At 50.6% G+C, this 26421-nt stretch overlaps 2 protein-coding genes across 8 annotated transcripts in view; one reads left to right on the top strand and one right to left on the bottom strand.

Annotated features, from left to right (window-relative positions):
* The window catches only part of Chadl (chondroadherin-like), a 12119-nt gene extending 4718 nt beyond the window's left edge, over positions 1 to 7401 (top strand). The window contains exons 5-6 of one of the 4 annotated variants that reach the window (XM_063264686.1): positions 1040 to 1187; positions 7190 to 7401. In XM_063264686.1, the coding sequence (XP_063120756.1) occupies positions 1040 to 1187; positions 7190 to 7216 (175 nt within the window). In that variant the 3' untranslated portion in view covers positions 7217 to 7401. Of the gene's footprint in view, positions 1 to 1039; positions 1982 to 7189 lie in introns of those variants that run through there. The other 3 variants (XM_063264685.1, XM_063264684.1, XM_008765809.4) reach the window with 3 other exon arrangements.
* Positions 5223 to 26421, bottom strand: L3mbtl2 (L3MBTL histone methyl-lysine binding protein 2). 4 transcript variants are annotated; one of them, XM_008765711.4, is made up of 17 exons: positions 26265 to 26421; positions 23641 to 23878; positions 22302 to 22435; positions 20893 to 21016; positions 20264 to 20343; positions 17257 to 17374; positions 16530 to 16664; positions 15958 to 16046; positions 11579 to 11810; positions 11112 to 11188; positions 10684 to 10788; positions 9754 to 9901; positions 9338 to 9420; positions 8774 to 9008; positions 8327 to 8392; positions 7264 to 7374; positions 5223 to 6546 (listed from the first exon to the last, which is right to left on the bottom strand). In XM_008765711.4, the coding sequence occupies exons 1-17, from the start codon at positions 26286 to 26288 to the stop codon at positions 6359 to 6361; spliced, it is 2187 nt and encodes a 728-aa protein (XP_008763933.1). In that variant the 5' UTR covers positions 26289 to 26421; the 3' UTR covers positions 5223 to 6358. The 4 variants fall into 4 exon arrangements, with proteins under 4 accessions (XP_008763933.1, XP_017450283.1, XP_038934885.1 ...); NM_001033695.2 differs by having other exon boundaries at positions 5228 to 6598; positions 26265 to 26307; XM_017594794.3 differs by lacking the exon at positions 26265 to 26421 and having other exon boundaries at positions 5223 to 6598; positions 22867 to 23784.

Raw genomic sequence — 26421 nt, 5'->3', positions numbered from 1 at the left:
CTCCCCGGAGGGACTGTGGCTGGGCACCACTAGACTTGGGATGGTGTTTAGCTTCCGGGTTATATATAGTTCAGCAAGGAAAGCAAGGAGAGGGGCTCCAGGCAGGAACTGCCCCTCTGGACAGACATGAGGGAGGAGCACTGCTTCCCCACCCCATCCAGGACCATCTACCTGGGTTGGCCTATAATGAACTGGACCCTCCCATATCCATTATTAATCAAGATATAACGTCCCATAGACATGCCTGGCACAGGTGCCACAAAACTAAGGTTTGATTCCTGCATAAATCAGGATGAGGTTGTCCTTGTTTGGGGTGCTGGGACCCAAGAAACACAACAGGCACATTTGGCAGTTACATAAAAATGCAATGAGAATCTGAGCACGATGGCTATGCCTCTAATCCTGGCAGGTGGGAAGTAGAGGTCAGACTCAGGAGGATGAAGTCAGCCTGGACGATATGAGGCCCTGCCTCAAAACACAGTAGCAAAGGCTGGGGGTGAGCTCAGCCTGTAGAGTGCCTAGTATGTAGGCACAAAGCTCTGGGTTCCGTTTCTAGTGCTTCATAAATACAGGTATGACGGCACACATCTGAAACAGCACTCAGGAGGTAAACAATAGATCAGAAGTTGAGGTTGACCTGAGCTGCACGAGACCCCGTTTTTGTTGTTCTAATAGAACAATACTCTGTGGTCAAGCAAACCTAAACTCTAGGCTCTCAGGCTTTACCAGATGAGTCCATAGCCTCCCTGGAAGGGATGCCCTCATCCAGTCCAGTCCACACTGTTGTAGCTGCCAGAGAGTCAGTGTTAGCAGACATACGGTGATGATACAGTGCCTGGGACATAGTGAGCACAGCCACCACTTTCCTCTCCTTTTTATACAGAAGGGATCTGAAGCTTGAAGTGACTTGGAGGTGGGCCAACCCCACGGGAACTCAGTAGAGGCTGTTCCTCTTGTACACCGCCTCAAGTTCTTGACCCTCCTCATACTCCTCAGGGACTCTTACCCGTATCCTCCACCTCTCTCTCCTTCTCCTCAGATGGCTCACGGGGCTGAACCTGCGGGTGGGCGCCACCTGTGCCACCCCTCCCAGTGTCCGTGGCCAGAAGGTGAAGGCTGCAGCTTCTGTCTTTGAAGCCTGCCCAGGCTGGATTGCCAGGAAGGCCAAGAGGACACCAACCTCCGGGGTCAGTGCCAGGAGAACTCCCATCCACGGATGGCATTGAGGAACAGACGAGGTTAGCCCTTGGGCAGGAGGTCTGGGTCCCAAAGTTGCTGGGAGCCCCGGCTTTTCTTGGTCCTGACTTGTGATTCCTGAGCTGGGCAACGACCCATAGTCACCTTGCTTGATGCAGTCATGTCCCTTCTCCTCACACTTTAAGGAAGTGACTTTATGCCTTTGGATGCCACAACTTACTCATCCATTTCTGATTGTCCTGGATCTGTGTGGGCCCCACCCTCTTCCATCCCCACCTCATAGACCTGGCTCCTGTGGGTTGGAGGTGAAGTTCAGGTGTGCTGACTCTGCCTCCCAACCACCTGTCAGTCACAGGTTGCTATATCCCTTGATGTGATACTCAGGGCCTGACCTCAACTCTCAGTTGTAGCAATGTGCCTTGATGTATCCAGGAAGGCTGAGCAGGCTGCTGCAGGGTGAGCCCCAAGATGCAGGAGGCCCTGATGATGCAGACATTAAGACCAAGTGCGGAGTCCACCTCCACCATATCGTGGAGAAGATGGGCAGAGAGAAAGGTGCTGGGAAGGCGGGAGAAGGCCGGGCCCCTCCCCGAACTGTGTTTGCAGACTTGAGGCAATCAAATGGTGTTTATATTAGTTTCCTGAGGTTGCATGGGACTGGACCACGAACTGGGTACAACAACAATGTGCCTGACTGTCCTGGAGGTTTGAGGTTGGAAATCAAAGTGTTGATTTTCAACTGAAGCCTGGAATAAAAAGATCCTATCTTGCTGCTTCTGGCCAATGGTGGCCTGTGACATTTCTTTTTTTCTAATGTTTTTTCTTTTTCTTTTTTCTTTTTTTTTTTTCAGAGCTGGGGACCGAACCCAGGGCCTTGCACTTGCTAGGCAAGCGCTCTACCACTGAGCTAAATCCCCAACCCCTTCTAATGTTTTTTTATTGTATATAAGCACACTGTAGCTGTCTTCAGACACACCAGAAGAGGGTATCGGGTCCCATTAAGATGGTTGTGAGTCACCATGTGGGTGCTGGGAATTGAACTCATGTTCTCTGGAAGAGCAGTCAGTGCTCTTAACCACTGAGCCATCTCTCCGGCCCACCTGTGACATTTCTAACCTGCCTCTTTCAGTGTGGTACCCTCCATCTCTTCATACTGGCCTCCTTCCGTTTATCAGTCTGTACAACCCCTCTTCATAAAGATGGCAGCTCAAATATAATGACCTTTTAATTTATCACATCAGCTTAATAGAAGGCCCTAATTCCAAGAGGTCAGATTCTGAGTTACTGGGAGTTCAGTTGCCTTCTAGAGAACCACAGTTTAAGCCACAAACTGTTCCTTGTGGAGGCAGGTTTAGAGTGGGGAAGGAATACCTCACTATGGGTCTGGGGTACACTTGCCACATGAGCATGAGAGGCTGAGCCTCCATAAAAGCCAAACACACAGTAGGGTCATCTATAACCCAGCACTTCTACAGGGCGATGGGAGGCTGAGACAGGAGACTCCCAGAAGCTCATGTGCCAGCCGGCCTGGGCTCACTGCAAACAACAGAGACCCCGGAGTCTCCGTGCTCTTGCAGAGAGCCCAAGTTTGGTTCCCTTCGCCCATGTAGGGCGGCTCACAAATGCTTGTCATCCCAGCTCAAGGGCACTTAACAGCTTTGGCTTCCACCAGCACTGGCAGGAGAGGCAGGACTACGAGAGACAGGTGGTGGTGAGGTGGGCAGAGACCGTCTGAAGGTAGAAGGCAGGAGCTGGCACCCATGGCTATCCTGATAACCACACATGCAAGTGCACACACAAAGAAAAGCAAGATCTCAAGCTACAGGGTACAAATCCAGGTGGTGGTGGCAATGAATGCCTTTATTCCGAGTCTTCCTGGCAGAGGCAGGCGGATTTCTGAGTTCCCCAACAGCCTTGTCTACAGAGTGAGTTCCACGACAGTCAGGGCTACACAGAGAAGCCCTTCTTGAATTACAGAATTGATACTCAGGGGCATGACCCTTCCTCCAGACCTGTTCTAGACAAGTTACAGTCCATGTGCCAGCACTAGAAATGGAGGGACAGAGATGGTGAGGAACTGTTGTAATCTTGTACTTGGGAGGTAGGATAAATTCAAGGTCACCCTGTGCTACCTGAGAATATCTCCACAAATAGCCCAAGAGGGCCCCCTCCTCCCTTTTAAACTTGTATTTACTTTGGTGTTCTGCCTCTATGTGTGTGTGAGGGTTTCAAATGCCCTGGAACTGGAATTACAGACAGCTATGAACTACCATGTGGATGCTGGGATTTGAACCTGGATCCTTTGGAAGAGCAGCCAGTGCTTTTACCCACTGAGCCATCTCTCCAGCCATGGCCATCACCCTTGGTATTTACATATAATCTTTACATTTGTATGTGTGCAGGTGCATGTGTCATGGTGTGCGGGAGATCCAAGGGAGTGACTTTCTCCACCTCCTATGAGGGTTCCAGGATCAAACTCAGGTCCTTTGTGCCAAGTGCCTTTACCCACTAAATGCACTGCCAGCCCACACCCACTGCACCCCTTCCAAGTGCATGCTGACTGGAGGTGGGATCTTCAGAGCTCGTGCTGAGTTCAGGTCACCACCCACACGCCCCTGGGGCTGACGGAGGATGGCACTCCAGGGTCTGGAGGAAGGCCAGGCCACACCTGCAGTGCTCTTGCACTCTGCATGAAGCCCACCAAACTCAGTGTGGTCCAGGAACGGTGATTTGTAGATCAACCCAGGCTTGCCCCATTGCTGCCACTTATCCTGCACATTTAAGCAACCATTTTATCCTCAGCCTTCCTTTGTTCACATCTGTGAATGAAGCCAAGATCCGAAATGAATTAGCAGGCTGGAGAGGTGCTTCTCTGACTGCTCTTCAGAGGTCCTGAGTTCAATTCCCAGGAACCACATGGTGGCTCACAACCATCTGTGATGGGATCTGATGCCCTCTTTTGGTATTTCTGAAGACAGCAAGAACACTCATATAAATAAATCTTTTTTTTTTTTTTTTTTTTAAATATCCCCAATGTGTAGCCTAGCTTGTTATGGAAGGTCCGTTGAGACTGGGTCTGCAGAAGTTTGAGAAACAAGGAGTGGGCTCCTGAAGGATTGAGAATTGCTCTAATGGTCACTGCAGGCCTTCAGTGGAGGAAGTGGGGTGTGTGGAAGGTATTTTAGAATGATGCTAGCCGGCAACTCAAGTGCTAAGACTCCAAGACCTTCAGTTCCCACCCATGGGCATGCGGAGGCAAAAAAATCCACACTTCCAAGAGGGGCTAGAGCGGCAGGCTTGATTCTCAGAACCCACCAACTCACAAGACCTTGTCCCACAACTTTTGTAACTGAAGCAAGGTTGGGTTGAGGGCCAGCCTGAGCTACCTAGTAAGACCACAAGTCTGACCTGTTAACATCAGCAACATCAGTTCTGTGCATCAGTTCTGTTAGTTATCACTAACACTACTACTCCAACTTTGTGCCAGGGTTGGAACTAGTGACAGGTGAGCTGCGAGAACCACCAATGACAATACAGCTATGGTTGTTATGGAGACAGAGGGCAGTCTGCTTTACCCTCTGTGTGGCAGCTGTCTTCACACTTGACACTGAAGTGGCCATGTCAGAATATACTCTGCAAGGAACTTGTTTCCCAGAGCTGTGGTAGCACACATCTGTAATCCCAGCATTCAGGAAGCGAGAGGTCAGAAGCTGAGGTTGGCTTGGGCTGTAGGAGAGCTTGTTTCTGTTGTTCTAACGGAATAACAAGAATCTGGAGGGGAAGCAGCCTAAGCCCCAGTCAGTCCCAGCTCTGAAGTTCTACCAAATGAGCCCACAGCCTGCCTCCCTTTGCTCATCTATCGAAGGACAGGGAGTCTGGGGAGGCCAGGCCTGGAATGAAGGGCAAACATCCAGCTCCACCCTCTTTTGTCAGGAGACCTCATGCTTAAGACATCTAAAGGCACACTTGGGCCACCTTTCTCCAATATCCGCTCGTAGGGGCCCAGGTCGACTCATCCGATACTATTTTCTTCAAAGTTTTTTTTTTTTTTTAATGATTTTTAAGGGCATACACATTTGTATCCACAGAAACCAGAGGCACAGGGTCCCCTGCAGATCAAGATACAGGCAGCTGTGAGCAGGCACTGGGAATCGAACCTGCCTTTTGCTGTGGACTTTCATCTTCTTGACGGGACTTGACCGAGATAGTCACGCAGCACACTACAGTCACTACATGACAGGAAGCAGGGGCCTCACTGCTTCGTCCAAAACCCAGTGAAGCACAAAGGGCACTGCAGGAGCCCCAACTGGTGTTCAAGATGATACTGAGGGCTACACCACCAGTTCCAAAGTGTCTAGCTGGGGGCTGGACGCACAGCTTTATCCCAGCACGAGGAGGCGGAGACAGGGGGATCCCTATCAGTTTATCTGCATGGGCTACATCTCAAGCTCCAGAACAGCAAGTACTACATAGACCCTGTCTCAAAAATAAACAACTAGGGGCTGGGGATTTAGCTCAGTGGTAGAGTGCTTGCCTAGCAAGCACAAGGCCCTGGGTTCGGTCCCCAGCTCCAGAAAACAAAACAAAACAAAACAAAAAAAAACAACTAAAGTGTCTAAGTGGGAAATCAAAAGCCAACACTGTAGCGACGGTATGCTGAGCAGTGGCCCTGCTGACCAGGCAGGGGAATGGAAACCTTAGGTCCAACCCAAGCTCAGCTCTAGAGGATGGTCTCAGTCAGCACCCCAGACTGCATGGGTCAACTACTGTCTGGTCCTGTGCCCAACAGCAGGCAGCCTGGCCCATGTTTCCCTTAGGGCCACAGGTCCCTATATGTCTTCCCAACCATTCCCTCTAAGAAAGACGTCAGTGTTCTTGCCATCCCTGAGGTCAAAGTTCAAACCCACTACCTTGGTCAATCACCTGCCACAGTGGGGCTCCTGGGACATCAGGCAGGGTGCCCCCAGGAGGTATAGGATGCTCAATTTATTTTGGGCAGAGGTGGCTATGTCCACACCCAGCGTCAGCATGGGCTGCCCACCTACAGCTGCTCCATAGCCTTACTTCCACCACTCGCCTGGGTAGACACATGGGGATCAGTCTCGTTTTCCAGTGTGCTGAGGTGCAATGAGTGTGCCAGCTTAGAACTCAAGCTGACCTGTCAGCAGGCCTGTGCAGAGGGCGGAGGGAGGCCCTGGACACTTGCTGCAGAACAGTAAAGCCGGCCCCCTCTTTGCTCGTGACCAGGCTTGGCTTCAGGCAGCCTCCAGGCTGATGCCAGGGAAGTCTCAGCTGTCCCTTTCTTGCTTGATACTCTCGGTGGGGAGAGGCAGCAGTGGACTGGGTGACCTGTCAGGCGAGGGCAGGTCCTGGTGCTCCTCTTTCACACACACAGCGATGACTGTGGAGAGGGAGGGAGGGGGGGGAGGGAGGCAGAGAGCGGGGAATGAGTGTGTGAAGGTGTGCCAGCCTGGGGGTGGGATGGGAGGCTGCTAAGGAAGTTAGCCTCCTTTAGAGAGCTTTGGAGGAAGCAGGGAGCCTGAGCACCACTTTCAACCTCTCCTCCCCTCCCCCTCCCAGGAGCAGCAACAGAGGGCGAGGCTGCAGGCACAGCCGGTGAGATAAATGCACTTGCAGCCAAGCTGATGGCTGATGGACACCCTAGGGTGCGAGAGAACCACCCTGAAATATGGCTGATGCTATGTGTGCTGTGGTACACAATCCCCACAGACTGCAGGGAGAGTGAAGGCCCGGGCACGTCCTGGCCAGCAGGCCTCCGCCAGCAGAGGCACCCCACAGACACCCTGCTACCCACGCTAGTGAGCATGGGGTATAAGGGCTGGAGTGGGAAAGTCAGGACACATGGCTGGGAGGAGACTTCTCAGTTCAGAGCTGGGAGGGTGGTAAGGAGATTTTTCTAGTCCAGTGGTTCGAAAACTGTTTGGTGCCTGGAAAATCCCCTTCAAACTTGACTCTATTCTTTTGTGTCCAGGTAGAGAAGCAAAGGGACTACATCTGAGAATGGAGCAGCCTGTCCCCGACTCAACCCAGCCCACCAGCTCTTACTGTCATCAGGAACTGGTTCCGAGACCCCCAAAGCCTCAAGGTTGTCCTCCAGTAAGGGTTTCTTGGAGCTCTGTCTGAGGGGCCGAGTCTTGGCTGACGGGATTCTTTTCCCTATGAATAAAACCAAACCTAGCATTAGTGCTGGCTGGCAATGTGGGGCCAGGCCAATGGACCTGGACTTCCATTTCAGTGCCCCTTAGCAACCAGGGGCCTGAGGTCAACACAGTTATGGATACTTTGCCTTTCTTTCTTTCTTTCTTTCTTTCTTTCTTTCTTTCTTTCTTTCTCTCTCTCTCTCTCTCTCTTTCTTCCTTCCCTCCCTCCCCCCCTCCCTCCCTCCTTTCTTTCTTTCTTTTTCTTTCTTCCTTCCTTCCTTCCTTCCCTCCCTCCCTCCCTCCCTCCCTCTCTCTCTCTTTCTTTCCCTTCCTCCCTCCTTCCCTCCCTCCCTTTAAGACAGAGTCTCTCTGTGTAGCCCTGGCTGTCCTGGAACTTGCTTGGTAGACCAGGCTGGCCTTGAACTCACAGAGACACAGCTGCCTCTCATCCGAGTGCTGTGACTAAAGGCGTGTGCATCACTGCCTGGTGATGTTTGATTTCTTAAATGGAACACGGCATGTTCAGGCCCCCACTTTGAACACCACAGTCTCAACTCGAATGCCACTCCTACCCGGGGACCCCGAGTCCCTGCTGTGGCTGTCTCACTGCAGAATATCCTCTTCTCTGCCTGAGGCCCTTGCTGTGGCACTGCCTTTCACACTAGGCAGGTGAGGCCCATGACCAGCTGTGCCAGGAGGCAGTGTAGGAGGAGGTGGGTTTCTTTCTCTTTGCCTTTTCCTCAGAAGCAGCATGGTCAGGTTGCTTCAGACAAGCAGCAGCAGGGAAAGGGTGTGAACCCCTTCTCTTTTCCTCAAGTGCCACCAAGCCATTTCCTCAGCACACACTACATTCCTATTTGTGTCCCCTAAGGCACAGGGTCCCCGTGCGGCAAGTTCCAGGAAACACAAGGGGAGCACGGAGCACTGCATGGGCAGCAGCCAGAGGCCATGCTCCGTGCTTCACTTACTTTTCTTCCCAAACTGCTTCTTCTTCTTCTTCGTGGCATCCTTGCCTTTCTGAGGTGTGTTTGGTTCTAATGTTTGAAAGAACAAGAGATGAGAAGAGAGCTCTGAAAGGTCGGTCATAGGACACCTCCCTATGAGGGCACTGGCGGGACACTGAGAACAGGATGGGGGAGGGGCGGGAGAGCGGCTATTCCATCCACTCCCTTGTCACCAGGTCTGCTCCAGGGATCTGGGTGCACAGGACAGGCCCAGGACAGAGTGGGCAAGATGAAGGAGGGTGTTCTGCAGGGCAGGGGAGAGGCAGGGCACACAGCTCTGCTCAGAGCAGCCTGGAGCCTTCTCGGTCTCATGCCAGAGGATGCTGGGCATGTGCTGGAGCAGATGGCAGGAAGGGGAAAGCCAGGTGACGAGTACCCAAGAGCTCTCTGAGCTGGGCAACCCCATCCTACCTGCGGACACGGGCGGCTGGAGCTGGTAGCCGGTGAGTTCACACCAGCCAACAGGGTAGATGTCGGGGGACTCGCAGTCCACCCACTGATCATACTCGTTGTCCCAGCCATCGAAGTGGATGCTCAGGAGACGATGCACCACTCGCTTCACGGTGGCCACACAGATGAGCCGTGGCTCCATCAAGTCCACAGCCTCCAGCTTCATGCCCACCTTGAAGCCATGGTTGGGGCAGTCCTGGTTGAGAGAAGGAAGCCATTGGCCAGCTGGCCAGTGCTAGGCCTCAGCAGGGTTGCCCAGGTAGGCAAGGAGGCTGGCAGAACTGAGAGGAGGGAGAAGAGCCATTGGAAGAGGTTCCTTCAGACAGCAATTCCACTCAACTCTCAGGTGCCACTCCCTCTGTGGAGAAGGGCCCAGTCCACACAGTGGCCTAGCAAGTCTCCACATCACAGAGTTTTCTAGAAGCCGCTTTACTGATCCCAGCAGTAAGACTTAAAGGAGGGGTTGAAACTGTCCCTGGCCGCCGCTGCCACAGACTCCCCAACCCAGCCCTGGAGTCTCCTCACCATGTTAAAGAGTCTCGCTGGAGCTGCTTTTGACTTGGTCTTTTCTAAGTAGCTCTCCCAGTCAAAAGGCTGTGTCTCATACCCTGGAGGGGAGAGTGTGAAGAGGAGTGAGGAAGCAAGAGTCACAAGGTAAGACCTGGGGGTTAAGGGCAGAACACACACTTTGGGGACCCTGCAGCCGAGTCCCAGCATAGTCTGCAGCCACCCTTCTCTCCAGCGTGGCCCCTCCTCTAGGACAGTCCTGCTGCACAGCTCCTGGATGGCCCTAACACACAGGAGTCCTGTTCACCAGCTATACATCAGCTGGGTCAGCCCAGGCAGTGCAAAGGCAGTGGTGGCTGGAGAGGCCCCTCCTCTCTCCCATGCCACAGCCACACATCAGGGATCTGGGCTGTGACTGCATCCTGAAGTCTTACCTTTTGGGGGTGTGAGCTCGATGTCATTCTTTTGGCAGAAGGTGGCTGGGAAGATGGCGTGGGAGGAGGCGTGGTAGCAGAACCAATCTGAGCCATCCGTGGACGGCCCCCCATCCACACAGATCATCAGGTAACCATCCAGGAGCACCTAGGAGGGGCCAGCAAGATGGCTCAAAGGGTAAAGACTGTCCTGCATAGCCTGTTCCAACCCTAGGACCCATGCAGTGGAAGGACACACCAACGACCACAAAGTGTCCTGACTTCCATGCACATGCACATAATAAATGCAACTAAATAAAATAAAACCAAACCTAGGGGAGGGTACAGGGAAATGGATGGCATGTGTCATCACCTGCAAACCCTCCAAATAGGTGGCTATGATTGGACACGAGACATGGATCCAAACGGATGGCTGAATTCTGCCTTATGCCAAAATACCCCAGTTTGGCAGAGCACCCAGTACTCAGGAACAGTGTACACTCTCCACCATTGGTCAACCCATGCCAGCCAGGGCTGCACCTGCCTTACTGCCCCCAGGCCCTGAGTATGTAGATAGCATGTGGCTGGACACAGCTACATGTGGCCAGGTGGACAATACAGTGTCCGTAGGCTGCAGCAGTGATGGCAGGTAGGAGCAAGAAGCTGGGCTGAGGCTTTGGGCAAGCAAAGGAGGACTAGTGGCAGAAAGGCCTTCACGAGGGGTCAGCATTATGCTTATACCTGACACCGGACAAGGCTTAGATATTTAGTCTAAACCCTACCATGAAGGTTCTGAGCCAAGAGCAGGAACAGTCTCCTTCCACCACACAGAAGTTAAGGGCGATATGAGCAGCAGGGTCAGGGCTCCAAGGACCTTACAGTGGGTGCAGAGCTGTGCCATCCAACACTCAGCCAGCCATGCGGGAGGCCGGAAGGGTAGCCTAGGCTCACCTTGCAGATGGTTGCTACACAGATATTGCCCAGATTCAGAGGGTCAATGGCCTCTAGTTTCATTCCTTCCTCAAACCAACCACCTTCTGTGTAGACAGCTCGGACCTTAAAGGAATGAAGCAATCAGGGAGTCAGGAGAAGGCAAAGGAACCATCCTTCGGATACTGCAGGCCTGGGATGGCAACAGAGGGCAAAGGACAGTCCTACTGGGTGCTGTGGTGCCCGCCTATTAATCCCAGAACTTAGGAGGCCGTGACAAGCTGAACTGGGCTGCAATGGGTCCTTGCTTCAATCTCCTCTCCTACGGTTCTCAGCATGTTTAGGGCTGTGGAACAACAATCTCTTACGAAAGAGACAAGGGTCAGTCCCAGAGAGATGCCAACGAAGGAGTACGGCCAGAGGAAAAGTGCCCACAGGCTGTACCTCACCTTCTTGAAGAGGTAAGGAACAGCATCACAGTAGATTTTCCGGAAGGTAGGGTGATGAGACATGTCACATCGTCTCTCTAGGGGAGATGACAGAGAAGAAGAAAAGAAAAGGAAGTTGAAGATGCCACTGGGTATCACATGCTTCTCCCATCTTGGTCTCAGCTGTGTCCCACCTGCTTCCTAACAGGGAAACAGAGGACCGTGGGGCAGTAGTGTGGACTCAGCACAGGGGATGCACGCTCTTTGGTCCTGGCACTGTGCCAATACCATCTGCGTTACAAGGCAATTTGGCTGTTCAGACTGAGCTGAGTGACCTGAGTCACTGGCCTCTCTGATTCTCCACATTGTCACTTGCTGGGCAGCCATGATAGTGCACTTCACTGCACTACTGTGAGGTGCAGCAAAGGCGCACTCATCTTTAGGGGGAGGCTAAGCCTGGAGTCTTACCAGCCAGAGGCTCTACTGACCTGACATCTTGATGCCGTGGCCAACACGCCGTGACCAACCCACTGGATGGATCAGGGGACTCCACATATGGCACCAGAAGTCATCATCACTGTCACCATCCTCATAGAGGAGCCGCAGGCGACCCCCAATTACTGTGTCCACCACAGCCATGCGGGTCCGTGACACCTGAGTCTTGTCTACAACCTCTAAGCGCATGCCCTGCCGAAAAGGGTACTTCATGCTTTCTACCATCTGCAGGGACACAAGAAGGCGTGCGTCTGCTTCAGTTACCCAGTCCTGTATCCCTGCTGTCAGCAGGAGCTGAGTGTGGGGACGCAGGCCTTTAATCCTGGTCTACAGATTGAGTTCCAGGACAGCCAGGGCTACAAAGACAAACCCTGGTCCTGAAAAACCAAAGCAAACTGAAGAGAAGCAAAGGAGGAGCTGTAGGGTGAGTCAGCAGTTAGAACATTGCCCTTCCTGAGGACACAGGTTTGATTGCCAGTGCTGACACAACCTTCCATAACTCAAATTCCTGGGAACCCAATGCCCTCTTCTGGCCTTCAAGGGACAACATGCATACTCACATACAGCCAAACATCACCTATACACATAAAATTATATATTTTTTTTAAGAGTCAGAGGGGACAGGGAAGGGTGGTGAAATCTCAGAGTCCCTCTGCCCTCCTGTCTTGCCTGAGCCCCAATCCCTTAGAATAGCACAGTGGGCAGGCCTACAGTTCTCAGTGGGTACCTCGTCTCACCAGATCTCAGCTAGTCAGGGTGATGGAAATCCCAGAAATCTACTTCAGACCAAGGGAACTCAAATGACCTAGAAAAGTGTAGGCAGACTTAGTTCTGGATCCAGCCTGGGCGTTCACAGCTCTGCTGACCCCTGGCACCTCGCACTCTCTTCTGCCTCTGGTCCTCTATGGCAGCACATGGAAGATTTTGTCCAGTGGTATTGTAGCTATAATCCTAGCATACAAGAGGTAGGGGCCAACCTGGGATCACAGGGAGTTCAAAGTCGGCCTAGATTATGTGGAGACTGTCTTTTTAAATATGTATTTCATATGTGACTCCTAGGGCTTAGCGAATTTTAACAGCAGCAGTCCACAAAGCATAAGACAACAACCAAGATGTCTGTATCTAGGGTGGGCTGTAGGGCTTTTAGCACCAGGATGCAGTGGAATCAAGAGCAGCTCTGGCCTACCAATGCTCAAACTGAGCAGGGCTGCTTCTAAAACGCCGGAGGGGACAATTTCCAAGGTTACAAGAAGAGCTAATCCAGTATCCTAAACCAGAGACCTTGCCTTTCCAAAGCTCAAGACTAGACTACCTCCTGCCACCAACCACAGTGACAGCAGCTCATCTAGGAGAGAAACACAGGTCTGGGCCTGTAAGGTTTAAGCCACTTATGCTACCTGGCCTTCTCTAACACATTCCTTTTAAGGCCCATTCTTGTGCAAGAGAATGAAAGGATGAATGCATGCAGACACACCAGGCCCGGTGAGGAACAAAACATTACTGTGGGCTGGGCATAGTGGTGCACATCTTTAATTGTCCAGGGCTCAGGAGGCAGAGGTAGGCAGACCTCTGAGTTAAAGGCCAGCCTGAGCTACAGACTACGTCCAGGACAGACAGTACTACATAGAGAGACCCTGTCTCAAACAGCAAAACCCCTGAAATATCACAGTGCATGGGCTTGGTGGTTCCTGTCTGCAATGTCAGCACTTCAAAGCCAGACACAGGAGGGTTACAAGTTCAGGGTTAGGCTTGCTAAATGGTTCAGTGGGTAAAAGAACTTTGTTGCCAAGCCTGAAGACCTGAGGTCAACTCCTGGGATGCACACGGTTGTCATGACACTTCTACCATGTGTTATAAATAAATGTAAAAAGGTCAAGGGCAGCCCCTCACCTACATCACAAGTTTGAGGCTGCCTTGGCTGACACCAACCCACATACTGTGCACTTACTGTACAGCAGTCAAAGGACCATGTCTGGGGCATTCTCTGCAAGCCACCCCATTCTGCTCGACCACCCTGCTTTCAGAGGCACCTGGCAAAGTAACGGCCCAGTGCTTCAAGTCTTCTGAGGCAGTGAGCGGCCAAGGCTTCCCAGTGAGCCTGTCTGCAATCCTGTACTGTCCAACAGCATCTCGTTCTTGCCCCAACCAGGGACTAGTAGTCCCGTTCTACACATTGCCCCTCCAAAGTGCAAAGCAGGATGGGCAGACAGCAATCACCACAGCCTTGCAGACTGGTCCATGTGGAACATGCCCACGTCCTTGTGAGTGTGAGGAAAGCGGAGGCCTGGTGGGCCACACCACCCGTCCTCATCCACCTGTAACAGTGCTGCCTAAGCAAGAAGCCAACTGCCCCATCCCTAAATCTGCCAACTGTGCAAGGGGGAAACAGGAGACAGAGCTCGACTTGGCTGAATGTGGAGCAGAGGAAAAGCTAACAGAGAAGACACAAACACCCAGGAAATTCAAAGGTCTTTGTTTCAGAGTTGGCTTCCACAGCATCCATGCAGGTACAATCCAAAAGCCTGCTCCTCTGAGAACCTGTCTTGGCACCAAGTATTCCACACTCCTGCATCCTGCTGGGAAGCCTACCCAACCTAATAAGGACTCCTTGAAGGCCGTGTGCACGAGGCCTAAAGCTGGCCCAGGTACCTATCTGGGAGATGGCCCAGTGAGGTCCACCAGGTAGGAACCGAGGTGGGAGACAGTGTTCTGTGAGCCTTGGATTGTCTCTGCTAAACGGTTACTACGTACACATGCCTCAGTCGGGTAAAGCAGCTTTCTAAGGTTTTGTTCTTTTATGAAGGAGGATCACTGTAGAGTCCTGGCTCACTTACAACTTGTCATGTAGACCACACTGGCCTCAAACACACAGAGATCCATCTATTTCTGCTTCTACATTTCAAGTCCTGGACTTAAAGACTGTGCCACCATATCCAGCCAAAGTAGCTTTCTTTGGCTGAACTGCTATGTCCACACTGATGGGTGCAGAGCCCCAGCTCAGATGGGAGCTGTTTTTATCACTACTTGGTGCATGACTCCTACCAGGTTGGAGAATCTAGGCAAGAAAAAAATATGTATACTATATATAACATACATATATATCTTCTACACATGTATATGTATTTCCCTTGTATTCCCACAGTGTGGTTTTTAATTGATGTTTATTCATGTGTACTCACGTGTGTGGGTACCTGTGGAGGCCAGAAGAGGGTATCAGGTCCCCTGGAACTGGAGTCACAGTTTTGAGCTGCCAGATGTGGCACTGGGAATTGAACTTAGATACGTGAACTGACCTGGACTCATAATATAGACTCAAGATAAGATCCATTTGCCCCTTGCCTTGGCCTTGCAAGTGCTGAGGTTAAAGGCATGTGCCACCATGACCAGCCTATAGTGCAGTCTCTTACCAGCACATAATGCCATCTCTGAGTGATTACTTTGTGTTGCCCAGTTTGCTTTATGTCAACTGAATACAAGCTAATGTCAGTTAGACGAGGGAAACTCCATGGGGAAATTGCCCCACAGACTGGGCTGTGGCAAGTCTAAGGTGCATTCATGATTGATGAGGGAGGGCCCAGCCCATTGTGGGCAGTGCCATGCGAGCTGGTGTTCCTGGTTGCTGTAAGAAAACAGGTTCAAGTCGTGCAGTGGTGCACACCTCTGTAATCCCAGCACTCAGGAGGCAGAGGAAGGGAGAGCTACAGTTCTGAGGCCATCATGGCCTACAGAGTGAGTTCCAAGATAGTCAGGGTTACACAGAGAAACCCTATCTTGGGGTTGGGGAAACCCAAAAGAATAAGCAAGCAATCAGACTGAGCAAACTGTGAGAGAAAGCGACCCAGGACACAGTCGTCCCCCATGGCCTCTGCTCCAGTTCTGGCCTCTGGTTCCTTCCCTGAGCTGCTGCCCTGAGCTCCTTGGATGATGGACTACGATGTGGAAGCATAAACACAATCAACCATTTCCTGCTTTGTGGTCACGGTGTTTTATCACAGCAATGAAACCTCAGACACTACTGAAAATGCTAAAAGCAAGGCAAGAATCTGGGAGATTTTAAAATCCAAATGGCCGACAAAGCAACACGATTAATATGGTGGACCAAGGTCTTGGCAGGGAGGCAGGTGGCCCAGCACCTGAAGCAGCACTGGGCTGAAGCCTGCGCAAGGGGTCACAGAAGAGTTTTATGATGGGAAACTAGGGCATTACTCACAGTGCTCGTGTATGGAAATCCCTAGGTCCTACCCCCAGAACCACAAAAACAAAGCAAATGCCTAAAATGGGTCATATGAAGGACGGAAAAACTGAGGGGTGGAAGTGAGAGGGGAGTGGGGAGGGAAGGAAGGAGGGGAACGAGCTGGGAACCCAGCCAGACCTTGATATGGAAATCTGCAGGAAGTGTCCTGGATCCCACCAACCGCTTCATGAGGTAGCTCTTCCAGTCAGTAAACTTGGCATGGATGGCTGCAGAGACACGGCAGTAACTGGTGACATAGACTTAGTTAACACTAACTTCACCAACCCAGAGATCAGCTACACAGACATAACTATTTAAGTTCTGCAACTTCAGGCCACTGATGACGGCATCTTATAAAACCAGCCTCTGGGATTGGAGAGATGGCTCCATGGTTAAAAGCACGGGTTGCTCTTCCAGAGGACATGGGTTCCATTCCCAGCACCCACATGGTGATTCACAACCATCTGTAACCCCAGCTCCAAGGATCTAACACCTTCTGACCTCAGGCTCTTGCACACATGGTTCACACATGGTGAACAGACATTCACTCAGGCACACACATACACATAAAGTAAATATATATAGAAAGTTTATATATATAAACAAGACCAACAAACAGGCACTATAAATCCAAACTTCGAGACTGGGTAGGGAAGGCTTCTGCCCAGAGCCCTACAGGAAGCAGCATGGGAGCTTTCTCACTGACTCACTCCGTGGAGGCACCAGGATCTTGCTGTTGATGGCACACCACCCAATGGGGTGGACGTCCACAGTCCCCAGGTTGCACCAGAAGTCATGACTGGCGTCATTCTCAAAGCCTTCATATCGGAGCAGTACCCGGTACCCTGAAAGGAAGGACAGGGGACCTCTGAAGGTGGCGTGAGAGGCACGTTCTCAGGCCTTCTTCTCTAGCACCAGCCAGGCTCCCCATTTCCTACTCCAGGAACTCCTTCTGGGGTAGTGGGGTCCCCGACACGCAGAACAAAACACCGTGCTGTACTCTTAGCATTCTGGGCTGGTGATTTCTATACCCGCCTCATCCCCAGAATGAACCTTATTAAAGAGAAAAGGAGATGGTGGAGGTGGGGCATGCCTTTAATCCCAGCACTCAGGAGGTAGCAGAGGCAGGCAGATTTCTAATTTTGAAGCCAGCCTGGTTTACAGAGTGAGTTCCAGGACAGTCACATCTACACAGAGAAACCCTGTCTCAAAAAAGCAAAAACAGCCAACTACACATACAAACACATAACAAAACAAAATCAACTTTCAAGTTTTAGTCCTCTCATGTAAAGGAGGAGAATCTCCAAGAAGAGGAAAGAAAGCTAGTGGCTGAAGTTTTGATTTATGAAACCCATTCACCCTGTAACACCATCCACCCACTAGATATGACACATGGCAGACAAACTCCAGACCTGCTCTGGCCAGAGGAACACCCACCAGCTGCCTGGATGACAGTGGCGATCCAGTACACCCGGCTGGGGAGCACGGCGTCGCTGTTGAGGACTTCTACCTTCATCCCCTTCATGACGTCCTCCCACTGGTCATAGAGGGGTACCTGTGTGGCGATGACAGCATTGATGGCTGAGGAGCTAGTTCCTCACCCTGAGCCCTCTTATCCTCTGCACCCTCACTTCACATCATGCACAGTGCAGAAAACGACGACTGAAGAGAAGAACAGGGCGTGCCCACTGTCCAGAAGCATGGAAGTCGGGGAGCTAACCACCAGGCAGAGCCCCGGGAGGGCCTGACACAGACCTGGTTCTCATCACTGCAGGGCCAGCTCCTGACCTTTTTCTTTTTTTAAAGATTTACTTATTTATTTCATGAACGTGAGTACACTGTAGCTGTCTTCAGACACACCAGAAGAGGGCATCAGATCTCATTACAGATGGTTGTGAGCCACGTGTGGTTGCTGGGATTTGAACTCAGGACCTCTGGAAGAGCAGTCAGTGCTCTTAACCACTGAGTCATCTCTCCAGCCCCAGAGTAGACATTTTGGTGTACAAGTGTCTTAGTACAGACATTTCCTCCCTAACATCATTCAACCTGGGCTCAAACACAGGGCTGGCAGAACAACATCCACGCTCGACCCAGTCCCTTCCTTCTGGGTGGCTTCTGGCTTCCTTCCCAATGCTTAATCCTTGATTTGCTGCCAACAGGAACTTGAAACTCCTTTAGTAAAAGCATCACTTTCCACACTCAGACCTGACTTGAACCAGAAACCATCCATATCCCTAGGTAGACAGGTTCACATAGACCTGAGGAAACATGGAGTGGCCCAGACACACAGGGCAAGCTCTGTACAGAGCATATGAATCTGTGTTAAATATGATTTAATTCCCTACAATAAGCAACTCAGAGGAAGGACACAGTAGGACCTAGGAACAACTTGTCATAGCACAGGACAAGCAGGACAATCCAGGAAGGCCAAGCATGGCTTACTGAGGTCAAAAGACAGTCTCAGGAGGCCTTCTGCCAGGCTTTTGGAAATGGGATTGAAAGGAAAAAGAAACTGGGCTTGGTGTCTGACATCTGTGTGCCAGTACTTGGGAGACTGAGGCAGAGGACTGCTTTCAGGCCAGCCTGGTATTTATAGTGAGTTCTAGGCCAGCCTGAGCTATAAGACCCTGTCTTAAATTAAAAAAAGTTATAGACAAAAGCAGCCCTGCTGTAGATGTTCTAGGCTAGCACAAGGTACAGCTGCTGGGCACTGTTCAGTTCTTGACTTCAAGCTCATCCAAAGATACAAACAAGGCCTCAACCCTTCACTTGTCAGGGAGAACGAGGAGCCCCCACTGGAGTGTGTCTGGCTTCAGAAAGGGCCTTAGACAAGGGCTGAGAGTGCAGCTTCATAGTCAAATTGCAAGTAATCCCTAGTGCCAGCAAAGGTGAACTGGGACCTGAGAGTTAACCAGTAGAAGGATGGGCGTGTTGACACACACTTGGGAGGTTGAGGCACGGGGTACAAGGCTATCCTCAGCTACATAGTAAGTTAAAAGCCAGCCTGGGATACGTGAAACCAAAACATCAGTCCAGGTGTAGTGGAGGCAGAGGCAGGCAGATCTCTGTGAGTTCCAGGACACCTAGGGATACACAGAGAAGTCTTGTCTTCAAAAGCCGAAAACCAAAAGCCAAAACAAACAAACAAACAAACAAACAAAACACCAAAATTAAAACAACAAAAACCAACTCCTCAAAACCAAAAGCAGGGCTGAAGAGGATCAGGGATTAAGAGCACTGCTGCTCTTGCAGAGGACCAGGGTTCAGTTCCCAGCACCCACACAGCAGCAGCTCACAGCCATCACAGTCCTCCACCTCTAAAGAATGTGGAGCCAGGGGCTGGAGAGACGGCTCAGTGGTTAGAGCACTGCCTGTTCTTCCAAAGGTCCTGAGTTCAATTCCCAGCACCACATGGTGGCTCACAACCATCTGTAATGAGATCTGATGCCCTCTTCTGGTGTGTATGAGGACAGCAACAGTATACTCATATATAATAAAATAAATAAATCTTTTTCTTTTTTTTTCTTTTTTCTTTTTTTTGGAGCTGGGGACCGAATCCAGGGCCTTGCACTTGCTAGGCAAGCGCTCTACCGCTGAGTTAAATCCCCAACAAAAATTTTTTTTAAAAAATGAAATAAAACATACAACAAATATCCCACAAATAAAACAAAAACAATTTTTTTATTCCTTTTGTACACAGATTTTCTCTGTGTAGCCCTGACAGTCCTGGAACTCTCTCTGTAGACCAGGCTGGCCTCAAACTTACAGATTCACCTGCCCCTGCCTTCTGAGTGTTAGGAATAAAGTGTGCACCATCCACACCACCATCACCAACAACAAAAGAAGACAATTTTAATGTGGGAACAAAACATGGAGAATGAAAAAAAAGAACACCCTTGATTTCAAATCACCCAAAACTCTACTGTGTAAATCAGCCCTTCAAAAACCAGGGGCAATTTCAGATCTAGGGACTCTGCAGACCAGACTAGCTGAGAGATATACCTGTCTCTACCACTCAAATACTGGGATGAAAGGGACATGCCACTACACTTGACATACATGGTATATGTACATACTATTATATACGTATGTGTATATATAGTTATGTGTATATATACATAATACGTTATGTCTAATAATGTATGTATATAATTATACACACATATATTGGTGTTTGTCTGCATCTGTGTCTACACCCCAGAAGAGGGTATAGGAACCCATGGTAGGAATACAGATGGTTGCCATGTGGGTGCTAGGAATTGGAACTCAGGACCACTGGAAGAGCAGCCAGTGCTCTCAACTCCAGGCCTTCAAGACGAAGGCGGATTTCTGGCCACTGTTCAGACTAACTCAACTGAGGTGTGGGGAGGGAGCAGTGAGGCAGGCAGCCTGCTGTCCCCACCTCCCCATCCCCACCTCTCCCCTCCAAGGCCAGGACACTCACGTGTTTAAAGCAGCCGACAGGAGCAGCCTTGTAACTGTGATCCTTCAGGAACTTCCCCCAGTCGAACCCCAAGACTAGAGCTGCAGAGTACAAAGGAAGAGCTGAGGCGGGTACCTATAGCAACCATGTTAGGACAGGAACTGGAGGCCCCAGGGGCTCTGGAAACAAGTCCCTGGCCACTAATGGCCATCAGGACTGTGAAGCACCCAGAGACTTCTCTCCTTTTTGCTCCACAGAAAGGGAAATTCGGATCTGGGGTTAAAATGATTCTCTTGCATCCAGTCGTTGGCCACACCTACTTAGCACAGGCAGGAGGAGCGGCGACTGCCACGCAGCCACACAGTGCAGTTTCAGCCTCTCTGGGGCTCAGAAATCACTATGCCTGGAAAATGAGGGGACCTTCCCACCTGCTCCACACACCCTGGACCTGCTCTGCACCAGGGAGAAGCCATGGAGACAGATCCAAAGAGCCGTAAAGCAGCTAACTCTTGGTGTCTGTGTGACGGGGGAATGTCCAGGCCATTTCCATAAAAGCCAGCAGGTAGAGACAGTTCACTGTTGGCCTGGATCCCCAAACTTCCCAGCTGGCCATCCGCATGCTCGTCTCCCTTCCCAGGATTCTGTCTCACCGTCTTGTCCTGTGGGTGTCCCATCTGCTAGCTGTCCTGTTCCCTGGGCGTGGAGGAAGGCTCCAATTTTGGCGGACCAGGCTGCTTTGTGCAGGACTTTGGCTTTCTTGGTGGGGGGCTTTCCCTGCAGGGCAAAAAGAGTGTGCAGGCTGTGGGCAGAACCTGAGTCTGCTGCTACTTTGCCTTGTTTTTTGAGACACAGTGGCCTGGAATTTGCAGCTATTGTGTTCGGCCTCCTGAAGGCTGGGGCTCCAGGCATGAGCCACCATGGAGTCAGGAAGCAGAGTGACTAAGCGTCTGGTGCAGCTATCTAATCTCCAGGCTTGAGTTTCTTCTGTAAAAGTAATGTCGAGTGAGAACCCTCAGGAGACGGTTACGGAAGGACGGTCAGCACAGCTGCAGATAGCAGACGCGAGTCACTCAGGCCTCCAACCTCTCCAGGAGCCTCTCCCTGACATTTTCACTGCAGTCAGTCCTCTCTCTCCACGCTCCCAGCTCCATGGAGAGAACATTCTGCGGACCGATCATCAGGTGTCCCAGGGAATGCTCACTTATACAAGATAATTACGCACCAGTGATAAAGGGGAGGAACCTGTGCAACACAGCAGCTAAGCAGAGGCATGGCTGCACGAAGTCTGACTTTCAAGACGTGGTTCTCAACTTACTTTGGATTGAATGTGACCATGTGACCCTTTCAAAGAGGTCATTTATTGGCTATCCTGTGAATCAGATACTTACACTATGATTCCTAACAGCAATGAGATCACAGCTATGAAGTAGCAATCAAGATAATTTTATGGTTGGGGCCACATAGCCTGAGGGACTGTATTCAAGGGTCACAGCATTAGGAAAGTTGAGAACCACTTCCTCAAAGACACCAAACGCTTTGGCCTTTTAAAATAAGACTTGCTGGGCGTGGGAGAGCACACCTTTAAGCCCAGCAATGGGGAGCAGAGGCAGCCAGATCGTTGTGAGTTTGGGGCGAGTCTGGTCAGCCAGAGTCACACAGCAAAACCTTGTCTCAAAAATAAAATAAGGGTTCTAGTAAGATGGCTTCACTGGTTAAGAGCAGTGGCTGCTCTTCCAGAGGACCCAGGCTCAGTTCCCAGCACCCACATGGTGGCTCACAACTGCCTCTACTTGACAGGGGACTTGCCACCCTCCTTTTGTCTTCTCAGACACTGTAAGCATGCAGTACACAGGCATAGACTCAGGCAAAACACTCATACACATAAAAATAAAATCTAAATTAATAAATAAATGGGGGGGCACTTTTTGAGGCAGGGTCTCATGAACCCCAGATGACCTCTAGGAATGAATCCCCAAGCTGGCTAAGCCATTTGCCTCCAATCACATGACGGCCCCAGCTCAGCTTCCAGGCCCAAGACGGGTGTAAGTGGCCCTCTCACCTGAAGTCTAGCCAAGATACTGGCTTTCTTGGAGTTGGAAGAGTAGCTCCTGGAACATGAGACACTGCAGAACCTCTTGGTCTTTGAAAAGAAAGCTTCTCTGGTGCCCACAATACCACACATCTCACAGACAGCTAGGAAGAGAACTCAGCATGTGACTTCCTGACATAATTACTTTAAGTCAAACAAAACCAAAATTCCAGAGCACCACATCAACCATGTGAGTGCTAGGCTCTGAGGTCGGCAGAGAGGAGGAGAAAGTATATGGCGTTCTCTTCCAAGAGCAAGTATCACTGTGTGTTGCCCTCAATTTTGTAGGCTCAACTGCTCCTCGACCATCAGTCTCTTTAGCAGCTGGAACCCCATCTATGCGCCTCCTTCTCTCTGTATCTAGGGCTGGGGCTATGAGACTGGGAATCCACATGAATAAGTGGAGAATCTGGTCGGCAAGTTTTAGCAAAGATCGTGACGAGAGGATAGGTGCCCAAGTCCCTCAATAGATATTGCAGCTTTGTTCTCACAGGGGCAAGTGCACAAGCGGCACTGTCTGACCACACACTGTTACCTGAGGAGCCTTCTGTAAACAGTGTTGTGGTTGGAGATTGCCATGACCATCTGAAGGGCTTTTCCAGCTCCCCAGATGAGGCTAACCTGCAGCCAGGGTTACACCAGCCCCTGGGCTCAGCTGCTCTCCCTAATGACCCCTGCTAGTCCTGACTCTCAGCTCCTAAGAGAAGGGCGGGAAGAAGACAGAGGAAGAAAGATGAACAAGTAAAATAGGAAAAGCCAGGATGAGCGGAAGGAAAGCTGACGCATGGCCCACCAGTGCCAGTGGAAGGCACAGAGGGGCTGTTTGAAGATTGGAGCCTGCCTCTTTTCAAGGACACACTGCCCACTCTGCACACCCCCACACAGGGCCTAGCAGCCATCCAAGCACCATCTTTTTGAAGTCAACTGGCTTCCAGATGGTTCATGGCCACTCCCTTCTGCCCACCTCTGCACCTGCCTTCTGACCTGAAGACCACTTTATCCTGTACATCCCCTACCCCCACTTGCCAGCCTGCAGCCCACAAGCTACCTCTTGTCCCTCTGTTCAAAAGTACTCACACCACTGAGTCTCACTGTCTTCAGATCCAGACTCGGGGACTGCCTAGCCTAGTCCACATAGAATGGAATTTAACAAGCGCTGAGCAAACACAAGACTTGGAGAACAAGACTTGGAAACCAGACTGCAGAGAGAAAATGACCCTTAAGGACAGTCTGGATGGCTCCGCCCACATCCCCGATTCTTCCACAGCCTCCTGCCTCCTCTCTCTCTTTGAGGCCACTGTGAAAGCACCTGGCTCAGAACCACTGCCATCCAAGGCGCGGTTATTCGCAGAGCTGAACAGATGCAGAGGTGAGGTGGGCAGCTCCCCTGCTTCCCGATCCTCATTTTCTGCTTCACTTGACTCCTCCAAGTAGGAGCTGCTCTCACTGCCCGCACTGCTGTTGTAACTCCGGAAGCTATCGTAGCCTCCGAAGAGTTCCAAGTCATCATCTTCCTCCTCTTCCATTGGCTCTGAAGATGGCGTCTCCTAGTGGGAAAACAATCCGTGCTCAGCTTGACAAGAGAGGTTACAAATTGGCTAACCCACTATGAGCTGGGGTGGCAGTGGCAAGCCCCTTTAATCCCAGCAGTGGGGAGGCAGAGGCAGGTGGATCTCTGAGTTTGAGGCCAGCCTGGTACAAAGCTAGTTCTAGGACAGCCAAGGCTACACAAAGAAATCCTGTCATGAAAAACCAATATACATACATACATACATACATACATACATACATACATACATGCATATGTGCTGAACATTCATTTAAAACTTCTAGGGGTTTGGGGATTTAGCTCAGTGGTAGAGCGCTTGCCTCGGAAGCATAAAGCCCTGGGTTCGGTCCCCAGCTCCGAAAAAAAGAACCAAAAAAATAAAAAAAAAATAAAATAAAAAAAATAAAACTTCTAGGCGGCTAGGTATTGTGGTGACATCATTAATCCTAGCACTCTGTGGTAGACCTATCACTCTGAGCTTGAAACCAGCCTGGTCTACACAGCTAGTACCCCCCATACTCCCACCTCTCCCTTTCACTCTCTCTTTTCTTTTTGAAAAAAGGGTTTCTCTCAGAAGCCCTGGAACTAGCTATGTAGGCCATGTCAACCTTGAATGCAGTGATCTGCCTGCCTCTACTTCCCGAGTATTGGGACTAAAAGTGTGTGCCACCACCATCTGGCTAATAGATCCTCTTTAAAAAAAAAAAAAAAAAAAAAAAGGGGTTGGGGATTTAGCTCAGTGGTAGAGCGCTTGCCTGCGCAGGCCCTGGGTTCGGTTCCTAGCTCCGAAAAAAAAGAAAAGAAAAAAAAAAAAAAAGAAGAAGAAGAAGAAAGAAAAAGGCAGGTGTGGTAGTGAATGCCTTTAATCCCAGCACTCAGGAAGCAGAGGCAGACGGATCTATGTGAGTTTGAGGACAGCCTGGTCTACAAAACAAGTTCCCTGAAAATCAAAACCAAAACAGGAAAAAGAGAAAGAAAGGAAGGAAGGAAAATGGGTTGTTTCCTCTAATGACTGCGTGGCTAACTGCAAGCTGTGATTGGTTTGAGCCTCTGCTCAGCACCAGGACCTCTTGTATTGATGGCTTGGGTGTAGGGCAAAATTCCAACTTCAAAGTACAGTGTCTATTGAAAAAACATTGCTTACACACCACTACTGGGTCAAAAAACTATGCCAGGGATCAGAGATCTATACAATAATGTGGAAATACCCTAAGCACCTCAAACATTTTTCAATGGGTTCGAAGGCATTTGAAACTCATTCTTCCCTCTTCTGTATATGCACATCCAAATGATTTCAATTCAGAAACAAATTTAAGGCTGGCAGTGGCCCTCTTGTTGCTGATGCCTAGCCTACTGTCCCCTGCAGTGTATTCAATAAACCTGTTTTCTTCCAAAAAGGAAAACAGGGGGAAAGAAAAAAAAAAAGGCTGAGAAAATTGAGACCCAGGTTATCCCAAGGAGGCTTTGAGTCAAATGACTCCCAGAGACTAATTGCATAGCGGTATGCACCACAGCCGTGAGCTTAGCTTATTTCAATCAGCTAAGGATCTTAAGGTCTGTGGGACTCAATTTTCTCACCTACGGGTCACAGAATGTGAGGTAGAGATGGGACGCTACATAAAAACGTACCTAACTTGTAGTGGAAAAGTGGGGGGTGGGGGAGGGCGAGGGCGAGGGAGGGGCGGGGAGCAAAACAAAGGTAAGGAGAAAGAGGCTTTGAGCCAAGGTTCAAATGAGATCTCTGGTGCTTCCTAGCTGTATGATCCACAGCAAGTCAACTGCATTGCCTCAGTTTCCACCAAATGAGGATAATACCACTAATAATATTCTGGGAAGGGATGATAAACGTAAAACACTCAAAACAGTGCTCAATAAAAATTAGCAATTATGACCGCTTGGAAATGGAGACCTCAAATGCAAGATGCGGTGGGTCATCGGCTGCTGTGCCACACATAAAGCATAACAGAGTTTTGGAAACTGACATTCTTGGTGACAACCTCTTGCACTTTCCAGCTGTGTCAATCCAAAAGGCTGTTTTAAGCCCTCACTAAAGAAGATGGCCGTGAGTACACTGGGAGACCTGCACGTGAACGCTCCCCGCGTGGAATAATAACCAACTCTGATCTCCCTCCCTTTACTTCCCGCGTGGAAGGGACAGGCCGCCCAATCCTAAAGCTCAGAATCATGAAACCAGGCGTTGCCTCCCTTCCTTCGTCATCAAACCAAAAGGAACCTCTGTAGCCTCCGGCCCGGACTAAACTCCGTACCTCAGTTTATCAACCCTGCAACTCTCCACCACCCAGACATCGCTAAACTCCGCGTCCTCCGAGTGAGGCGTTCGGGGCTCCCTTTCCCCCTTTGGACTGAACCCTTTACCCTCTTACCTCAGTGCCCCGCGGCTTCTCCATGATACCAAATTCAATTTCCTCAACCGTCACCAGGTGCAGGAAGCCATATTGCCCTCACCGCTCTCCGAGAGTGTGCTCATTGGCTACCCCGCCCGAGCTGCGGGCCAATCATGCCGCAGGAAATAGGAAGCCG

The sequence above is a fragment of the Rattus norvegicus genome, chromosome 7 (genome assembly GCF_036323735.1).
Source record: "Rattus norvegicus strain BN/NHsdMcwi chromosome 7, GRCr8, whole genome shotgun sequence".
Taxonomy (NCBI): Eukaryota; Metazoa; Chordata; class Mammalia; order Rodentia; family Muridae; genus Rattus; species Rattus norvegicus.
Note: the sequence above shows the minus strand (reverse complement) of the source record. Positions and strands in the feature narration are given on the sequence as shown.